Source organism: Euphorbia lathyris, chromosome 3 (genome assembly GCF_963576675.1).
Source record: "Euphorbia lathyris chromosome 3, ddEupLath1.1, whole genome shotgun sequence".
Classification (NCBI taxonomy): domain Eukaryota; kingdom Viridiplantae; phylum Streptophyta; class Magnoliopsida; order Malpighiales; family Euphorbiaceae; genus Euphorbia; species Euphorbia lathyris.
The window spans coordinates 5,665,698-5,676,671 of NC_088912.1; the positions used below are offsets into that span (position 1 = coordinate 5,665,698).

General features: G+C 34.3%; 1 protein-coding gene across 1 annotated transcript; it reads right to left on the bottom strand.

Annotated features, from left to right (window-relative positions):
• Positions 1-1,197: 1,197 nt before the first annotated feature.
• On the bottom strand, positions 1,198-5,894 carry LOC136222513 (ribosome-inactivating protein cucurmosin-like). The gene is made up of 2 exons (XM_066010286.1): positions 5,663-5,894; positions 1,198-1,817 (listed from the first exon to the last, which is right to left on the bottom strand). The coding sequence occupies exons 1-2, from the start codon at positions 5,892-5,894 to the stop codon at positions 1,198-1,200; spliced, it is 852 nt and encodes a 283-aa protein (XP_065866358.1).
• Positions 5,895-10,974: the final 5,080 nt, after the last annotated feature.

Consider the following 10,974-nt stretch of genomic DNA (forward strand, 5'->3'; position numbering starts at 1 on the left):
CTTGTGCTGACCAGCCTGAACGCATGATAAATCTGAAAATCTAGCAAATAAAAGAACATCTGAACCTAGCCTGAAAATTTCAACGTGGCAATGGGTGAGCTGCCTACTCAATAAGCATAATTACCTATGTTTATATACATAAATACATATATATATATAATTAATTTCATACATCTTAACATTTAATAAATCAACAATCAACCATCAATCAATCAAGAATAAGATATAAAAATATCATTTCGTATGTGACTCGATTTACTTCAAACAACAAAATTATAATTTATTATCTTTATTTTTAAGGGCCCAGCTAGACCTAAGTGAAATATACTCAATGGTCTCATGGTTAACAACAATGTAAGCATACGCTATACGTACCCTTTCAACCTCATAATGATTATCTCAATAATACGGTACTGCTATCGCCCCCAGTTTCAGGACACAGTGCAAGTTCAATAACACCCTACCCAGGTGCCTATGATCACAGTATCAACAAACCTATAGACCATTGAATATACTCACCCAAGCTAACTATTTATGTTTTGTACTAACTCAGATATAAACCAACATATTCCATAATTCTTAATCTTCTGAACTCATATTCATTCTTGTTCTACCATGGTATAATTTCACGGCTAATTACCTCACTAGGTAAATACATGAGTAACACGATTTCAAACAAAACATTATATTGATAAATCCAACCATACAGAGAACATTTGAAACTCCCAAAACCTAATAATAATTATCATAATAATAATAATATAACTAATAATATAAAACTTAGGAAAAGAGGAGGTAATGGTTCTTAATTTAATATTAAAAAATTCTATTTATAATTGATAAAAGAATTGCAAAATAAATACTAAAAAAAATTACGGAAGTTACAACCTCCAACAATAATAAATGGTTTATGTAGTTTGAAGTATATAAACATAACTAAAAATATAAAAATATTTATATAATTTTACAATAGACAATATTTTAACCTTTATTTTGTCCATTTTTATATATAGCAAAATAGAATATGAAACAATAAAAATCTAGAATTTTCATCATTGAAATTAGAACTATTTTTCATTACAAATAAACATACACTAGAAAAGGAAAAACACAACTCTCTCAGCATATACATATAAAATACTAAGACCTTATTTATAGTTACATTCACAAACTTTCATACTAAGACCACAACCATTTTTAGAGCACTTGTAGCCACTCTTCCACAATTTCTTCTCCAAATCCTTCCCCAGATCCATGATATTTCAAGATAGTAATATCTGATTTAACATCTGCAACATTGGACACAATTTTGGCAGTACCATCGGCATTTTCCAAATCAACCGGTGTTTTAAATACTCCATTAGTACCAGATAGCTGGATTTGTTCAGAAAGTCTATCCCATCTATTTTCATAGGTAATAGTATCCCATTTTGGCTTATACTGGCCTGTTATGTTATTCTCAATCTGTAGTTCGATGAATTTGAATCTTGCAGCCTCTGAAACCATTTGTATAACAACAAGAAGACTATTTCTAAAAGTAGCATCAACAGATACTCCATCGAACTTGTTGAGTGCTGTGATTGCTCTTCCTAATGGTCCAATTCCTAATCCGACTTTAGTTCTATCTCCCAAATTGTTATAATTGGTATCCACTGATAGACGAGGTTCTTTCGTTGTTCGGTCGAAAAGGAGTGCTTCTGATACCTTAGGAGCATCCTTTAAGAAGAAGGATTTAGCTCCAGATTTATATGCAATCACATATGCATCAGAAACATTTACTGCTAATGTGATTGAGAGTTTTTCATCATAATTAATGATGCGGACATCTTTTCAACAAATTCCAAGTCCAGGTTAGGGAAGTAGCAAGGTAACAAATTTCGTCAGGTATGTGGGGAAAGTGATTCAGAAGAGGAGGAAGACACACTTAAAGTTCTAGTATATCTTTTTCTTTTAAGTGTATCTACCTGGGGCGGATCTCTTAGACTGATCTCCTTCGACGGATCCCTTGATGGAACTCTTCGATGGATCTCTTCGACGGATCTCCTCTGAAGGATCTTTTCGATGGAACCCTTCGATGGATCTCTTCGACGGATCTCCTTTAATGGATCTCTCCGATGGATCTCCTTTGGCGGATCTCCTTTAATGGATCTCATCGGCGGATCTCCTTTGAAGGATCTCCTTGACGGATCAACTCGACGGATCTCTTCGATGGATCTACTCAACGTATCTACTTCGACGTATCTCCTTTAAGCATCTACCTGGGCTGATCTACTTCGAAGTGTCTACGTTGATGTCTCTCCTCCAAGTATCTACTTAGACGGAACTACTTCGATGTGTCTACGTTGATGTATCTCCTCCAAGTGTCTACTTGGGCGGATCAACTTCGATGTGTCTACGTTGGTGTATCCCCTTCGGGTATCTAGTTGAGCGGACCTACTTCGACATATCTACATTGGCGTATCTACTCATCGACGTATCTACTTCCATTATCTACCTGAGTGGATCTACCTTGGCCTATCTATCCATTGTATTTCTGTCGACGTATATCTACTTCGGCGGATCTACCTATCGTATCTACTTCGACCCAGATTGGCGGATCTCACTCTACATTGAATCCTGGCAGATCATATTCATATATGGGCAATATGAACATCATTACTGAGATCCCTGATCACGCGCGCTCTAGCGGGCCCTCGGACATCAAGCCCACGGAGGTTGTACCTAGGAGGCGGATTCCCAGGACATACGAGCGGGGCGGATCTAGGAATACACAAGGAGGCGTATCAACATCTACTCTTGGGCGGATCTCTAGGTTTACTTCCTCCCGAAGGAATTCACCAACAACCCTGACATTCCGTACCTGTACCGTTGCACTGATTGTCGGGGCGTATTACCTATCTTACCTTTTGTTGTTAACCTTATTGTAACCCTAGTAGGGATAGTCCGTGTCTTTGTTATCATTAGGAGGATGTATTTAAACCCTCATTTTGTAAGGATATGTAACTTTTTATCAATCAAATTATATCTTCTCTTTGAGAGTGTTTTTAGGGTTCATCCCTCTTAACAATGGGGATTTCTAATTCCTACAAGTTTAGCTTGTAAATCTGGGGGTTTCACGGCTCCTTCAAGTTTAGCTTGAGAATATCTTTGGTAGTTTACGATTGAAAACTATTGCCCTTTACCCGATCTGTATCAGTTGGTATCAAAGTCGATCGTTTCTTGACCCGAAACTTCTTTGGCAATGGTTCAACCTCGACAATCACAAGGTTCTATGGAGGCCAGTGACCGGAAATATGAAAAGCTGAGGGAGCGCCTCGCGGAACAGATCCAAGCCAGTATTGAGAGGCAGAGGCAAACCGACCAACGGTTCCAGGATTTATCCACCTCTTGGGCAAACTCCCGACTGGCGGCTCTCGCCCGACTCAGACCCACCGTCGGGGATCTAAATCAGAAGAGGGAAGAAGTCCCTGAAGATGGAAAAGCCACTATCTTACCTCCTAAAGATTCAGGCCAAATCTGTCCACTGTTGCGCCAGGAAGAGATAAATCCAAAACTTTCAGTTCTTGATGTGGAAGTTAAGGGTATGCCTACTATTAGTGAGGACTTGGTTGGTTGCGACGTTGTGAGTGATTTAAGTTCTCATCAGGGAGTTGTTGATAATGACTTTGTGAATGAGGACTTAAATGTATCTGTGAATGAGGAGGAAGAGGGGATAGCATGTAGGAATTTTGAAGAAGTTCAAATAGAAAAGGGTGCATACTATGTGTTTGATGACATGCCCCATAGGCAAAACCTCACTTGTATGCTTAATGAGGGTGATAACCTTAATCCTAAAGAAGTGGATGGTGATTTTGGGCTGGCGAATCTCTTTAAGGCGGATGATGAATTCATTTTATGTGTGGAGGTTGATGATTATGGTGATGAGAAAGATGTTGGTGGATCAACGATGCTTAGATGTAGAACGCCGTTTAAGTCAGACAACTCGGTAAGTGGAGTGGTCGGCTTGAACTATAAGAAGGAGCGGATGGAAGCGAGAGGTCGTGGGAAATATTGGGTGGAGGAAGAGGAGCTGTATGAATTTGAAAATAATCATGAAGGAGGTGAACTCGAGTGGAAGATTGATAGAGAGGAGGACCATTATGAAAATGAGCTGGATAGCAACAATGAACTTGAGTATGATGATAATGGGTCAAGGAATGGCATTGAAGGGGAAGAGAGTGATTTTGATGGTGAGTTATATGATGATGGTAGATTTCATCATCATAAGGATGGACTTGAAGATAATGAAGATGATGAAACCTATTATGATGAAGATGAGCATCAGATCACTGAGTGGAGCCAAAATGAGGCTACTTATGAAGATGATGAGAACAGATTTCATTGTGATGATGAGTTAGAGGATGGTAAGTGGCACCAAAATGAAAATACTTATGAAGATGATGAAGGTAGGTTTTATGAAGATGAATCAAGGGACATTAAGTGGAACTAAAGCGGGACTCCTAACTATGAAGATAATGAAGATAGGTTCTACTGTGATGATGAGTTGGAGGACGTTGGATGGAGCCAAAATGAGTACACCTATGATGACGATGACCAAGAGCTTCATGGAACACTTGACGAATGGGAAGGGCAGTTCGAGTGATAAAGAGCCTATGGTCTGCAGTTCGATGGATCTACTCAACGTATCTACTTCGATGTATCTCCTTTAAGCATCTACCTGGGCTGATCTACTTCGAAGTGTCTACGTTGATGTCTCTCCTCCAAGTATCTACTTAGACGGAACTACTTCGATGTGTCTACGTTGATGTATCTCCTCCAAGTGTGTACTTGGGCGGATCTACTTCGATGTGTCTACGTTGATGTATCCCCTTCGGGTATCTAGTTGAGCGGACCTACTTCGACATATCTACATTGGTGTATCTACTCATCGACGTATCTACTTCCATTATCTACCTGAGTGGATCTACCTTGGCCTATCTATCCATTGTATTTCTGTCGACGTATATCTACTTCGGCGGATCTACCTATCGTATCTACTTCGACCCAGATTGGCGGATCTCACTCTACATTGAATCCTGGCAGATCATATTCAGATATGGGCAATACGAACATCATTACTGAGATCACTGATCACGTGCGCTCTAGCGGGCCCTCGGACATCAGGCCCACGGAGGTTGTACCTAGGAGGCGGATTCCCAAGACATACGAGCGGGACGGATCTAGGAATACACAAGGAGGCGTATCAACATCTACTCCTGGCCGAATCTCTAGGTTTACTTCCTCCCAAAGGAATTCACCAACAACCCTGACATTCCGTACTTGTACCGTTGCACTGATTGTCGGGGTGTATTACCAATCTTACCCTTTGCTGTTAACCTTATTGTAACCCTAGTAGGGGTAGTCCGTGTCTTTGTTATCATTAGGGGGATGTATTTAAACCCTCATTGTGTAAGGATATGTAACTTTTTATCAATCAAATTATATCTTCTCTTTGAGAGTGTTTTTAGGGTTTATCCCTCTTAACAATGGGGATTTCTAATTCCTACAAGTTTAGCTTGTAAATCTGGGGGTTTCACGGCTCCTTCAAGTTTAGCTTGAGAATATGTTTGGTAGTTTACGATTGAAAACTATCGCCCGTTACCCGATCTGTATCAATTAATCAGCTCAACCAGAAGGAACATATTTTGGTTTGTAATTTGGGATTCTTTTCGCAGTACTGCAATGTCATGGCTTTTAGATCCACTCTGTAACTTGTTTCGTAAAGAAGTTATGAAAGTTTGGTAGCTTCCAACACTTTCAAGATGGGTTGTAAATGTAACAGTTGAGTAGTTAATTGCTGAAGCTATTAGAAAACTACAACTTAACCATGTTGCCAACAAAATTGATACCTTCATCTTTTCAAGTTCAAGCTGTCAAAACAATTGGCTTAGTTAGAACAAAATATTTAGATAATACAAAAAAAAAAAATTAAAGATAAACATGACTAAATGATATTTTATTCGTAGATTATTGACATCAAATTTGATATAGATTTTAAATACAGTTAAATTAACAACAACAATTATACATTTAGTGATAACTAAAGATTTATGTTATAATTAAATTTTATTTTCTTATCCTAATTCTTAGGATTTGATACATCCACCACTTGATTTAAAAACTTTAATCTAATACCAAACAACCATTTAATCTAAAATTATAAATTGATAGTTTAGTTCAAAAGTAAATTTTATTTTTATTATCTTTGATAATTTCCAAAACAAGAAAAGTAAAAGTATAATATTATTTTAGTGATATGATGTACACGTTATTATTATTATAATACATAGGGGAAAGACTGCACATGGTCATATACAACTTACAAGTATGCCAAATAGAAAAATTTGGAATCTATAAACGGTGTTCAAATGGAGACAACTATAAATCTTAATGAGACACTGCCTCCATTTCATATTACATTCCTTTCGTAGACTAATTTTTGTTTCATTATATATATCATTTTATATGATTAGTACACATTAAGTTTAAGTTTATGAAAATTAATTAAAATAATAAATTTATTATAGAATAAATAAATATTGGAATCAATAAAAAAATGGACAATAATATCTTTTCTCTAATATCCTATTTCTATGCAACTTTCTAAAACGACATTTAATATGAAACGGAAGAATAATATAACTAGAATATATACTCACAAATACATGTTTGAGCTTTATGCAAAAGTAATTTCGTTGTTTTAAAACGTACAAACAAAAGTCTCGAGTTTATAGTTTACAAACTTAGATATTGCATAAAAGAGTGTTGTCGTAACTAACTATTTACTTAATGAGGAGTAAATAATAATAATAAAAAAAAAACAAATTACTTCACAAATTAATTTACTTACAGAATACTAATGGAGCTGAGAGGATGAGCAAGAGAGTAAAAGATGGTTTTAAGCATCTGAACATCTTCTGCTTTTATAGATGAAAATCAGGGGTTTTTCTGACTTTTCATCCTTGCTAACTGCAATTTAATTCTTTTATTTAAATGAATTCCAACATGTGTTAATAATTTATCATGAACGTATTTCAACTTCTTATGCAAAATAATAAAAATATATATGTTAGATAAGATCTATGAACATTGTTAATTTAAAGTAGGATAAATAACAAATTTAACCCTAACGTTTTAAAGGAAGTGTTGAATTAGTCTTAACGTATAAAATTATGTAAATTTAACCATAAAGTTTAAAAGAAAGATCAATTTTAACTCTACATTATCGAAAATTAGAAAAATGACTTAATACATCTTCATCTAATATATTTGTCCATAAACGCCTAGAGAGAGAAGGTCTGGCTTCTCTCTAGGCACCCTCATCTTCCCTTGCCGCCTACCTTCTCCCCTCTCCTCCCTCTTGCTTCCTTTCTTCTTCTCTGCTCTCTACTCCTTTCTTTTCCAGACGTGACGATTGAAATTTTTAGGCTTGAACAAAGAAGCCAGATCTAGTTGGAGGGGGGAGGAGGAAGCTTGTCTTTGGCTTCATTTTTTATTTTCTAGTTTTTTCCGGTGTTTTCCTTTTGTCTTAGTTGAATCCACATTTTTTCATTGGATTTCCTCCGTCTGATTCGCACATGTTAGCTATATCTCTGTCGTTTACGCTCTTTTCGAGTTTAGCAAGAGCGGAAACATATTATTTTATTCGTAGATTTACAGATCTACGGGATTGCACCAGTAAAACGGACTCAGATCCGAGTAGCCGGAAGGGATTAAATGATGACGATTGGTTTGCAGTTATCTTCTTGCGGAGTTGGATTCCTGAAAAGTATGGTCTTTGTTGTTTTATTGTTTTAGTTGTACCTTTTATAGTTATTTTTACTCTTTGTAGTGTTTTTATTTCCTCTATGGACGTTGTATTAGGCATTAGCCTGTACGTGTGTAAGGCCTTGTTTGGATGAGGGTATTTTAAAGTAAAGTAAGGTAGGGTAAGGTAAGTGAAGTGAATGAAATAATTTATTGTGTTTGGATAGAAGGTAATGTAAGTGATGGTTTAATAATGTAATTGTGTTTGGTTTGATGGTAAGGTAAAGTAAGGTAAGGTAAGTTATATACAAAATTACTTTTATATCCAAACAATGTCTTATTTTAAAATAAACTATAGAGGGTAATTTTGGAAAAGAAAAATTTGTCACCTCCCTACCCTCCAATTTGGGGTGTAAAGAAAATCACCCAAATTTCACCTCACCTACCCTCACTTACTATTACATTAAATTACACCTCAAAACAAACAAGATTAGATATCCTCACTTACCCTCACTTACTTTAAAATACCTCCATCCAAACAAGCTCTAAGGTTTTTTTCCTTACTCTTTTCGTGATGTACTTGTACTTTGTTATCTATTGAAATGATGAAGCTTTACTATCAAAAAAAAAAAAAAAATATATATATATATATATATATATATATATTTGTCCATAAAACTATATTAGCTCATTGAACTTTATAAGTGTGTCACCAACTCATTAAACTTGCGTATTCCGTAACTAAATATAAAAATATATTAAACCTAAATTTTAAAAATAAAGCTTCATCTATTTGAGAGGTAATTTTTTGTCTTCTCCTACCTGAAAGAAGCTAATATATTTTTATGAACAAATTTAGAGAGTTTGTGATACGGAATAATCAAAGTTCAAGGAGTTGGTGAGAGACTTGCAAATTTTAGGAAGCCAATCTACTAAGAGGAAAAAAGTAATTTTTTTTTCCACAATCTATGAAAAAAATAGAAAATTACTTTTTTCCTCTTAATTTGGAAAAATAATGTTGATTTATTCTCCAATTAAAATTTATTTTCAAATAATAATAATAATAAACATTAAACAACTAATTTCTTCAACCAAAAACATTAATCAACTAATATTCGGATTAAATAAATGCTTAGTTGGTTAAATTAAGGTTCAAGTTCAATTTTTTTTTTTTTTTTTTGAAGTAGTAATATTTAATGTAAGGTGGTATAATGATAAATAAAAGGTTATTTATTTAACAAAGAAAATCAAATATTTGGATAATGCCAAATTAATTAGTCATTTTTTTTTGCATGTGCATGAATGCTCAATGCTGAATGCCCATGCAAGTTGCAACTCATTATTACAAAAGTTTTATTTGGTGAGGATATGTTTTTTGTTTGATAGAGGACAAATCAACTGTTCAAATGAGATAAACCATAAAGTGATTTGTCAATTTCGGAATACACGGAATCTAATTTTTACGATTGTTAGGAGTAAAAGAAATCGAAAAATACTTTAAGGGTCAAATTATGTAGTGTTAACTGTTTGTCCGTCTGAGTCTGAAATACGAATAACGTTTTTTAAGATGGACAAGGATAGCGCTTCCGGTCCAGACGGTTTCAGTGGTATCTTCTTTCAAACATTTTAGGATGTGGTGGGTCAGGATATCTGCAGTACTGTAAAGGTTTTTTTCTACACGGGTTGCATTCTTTCAAGATTAAATTCCAATTGATGGCACTCTGGCCAAAATCTTCGGGTGCCATTCAAATTGAGAACTTCAGATCCATTATAATGAGCAACTTCAGTTATAAAATTATAGCTAAAATCCTTGCTCATATAGTAGCCAAAATTATATCCTCTAATCAATCCGGGTTCCTTAGAGGGAGGAATATCCAACACTTCATGGCATCTGCATCGGAGGAGGTTAATGTATTGGGAAAGAAAAGCTTTGGAGGTAGCATGACCTTAAAAATTGATATCAAGAAAGCATTTGACACTTTAGTGAGAGAATATGATTACTTGATTTGGTTTACATATACTATATTGGTTACATAATCAAAGGCTATCAATAGATCTGACAATTATCATGTTCGAGTCGTGTCATTTCGGGTTCGTATTAAAAAGAGTAAATCCAAACCCAGCCCAAAAACTTTTGTCTCACAATCGTGTTAACCTGTTCGGATTAGTATCGATTTCGTGTCGTGTTGTCGATTTTGTGTCGTGTTTTCGGGTTACATGTAATTATATTATGCATATATATTAATGATAACTTTTAAAAATATAAAAAGATATGATACTATTTTTAAATATTTCATGTCATTTTTATATTAGTATGTTAACACTAACCATCGAAAAATCCACTAATATCATATTAGGGGGTCATATAATGTGTTTATAACAATTTAGGAGGTTCAAATTATATTTGCAAGTCATAATTATAATTTTATTATCTTTATTAGTAATGTCACATATAAAAACACGAGAGAATATAACAATAATTTTAAATATCCGTATCATTTCTTCTTGTTTTCGGGTTAGCATATCAACCATAATCCAATCCAAAAATTTGCGTGTCAGTTTCGTGTAAATCTAAAAATGACATTTTACCTACTAAGTTAAATATAAACACTAAAACCTTGTTTGTGTAATCGGATTGTATGTATTTTTGCCACCTCTAGCTATCAATATGCTAATACATTAACTACAAAGATATGCTTGCCATATATACAAAACATTCCTAAATATAAGTTTTACTACCATATTCTATTATTGAGTCCATTATATATCTAACGCATAGATATTATTAAAATAAGTTAGAGTAAAAAATTTATTAAGTATTCCTTATCCAAAAATTTGATTTATGCCTAACATGCATGAGTCACTATTAGATACTAGTATATCTTTATTTCATTGTTTATATGCTCCATTTGTACGTAATTTTTGTTTGTTTGTCTAGCAAGGGTCTTTTATTAAATTTGTGGTCCATTATATAATTAAGCTGATTTCATTTAACTTTAGTTCTGTAATTAGTTTGATTATAAGAATTCTTTTTAAGAGAACTCCAATTCCTACCGTTCTTTTGATTTTCTTACCTCCAATATACTTTATCCTGTATTTAACACTTTTCTTACTAAATGTGGCTTTAAATGTATAGTAAAATTTAAGTAAAAGGACCATACGTGTTTACATTCAAATTTTATTTAATTA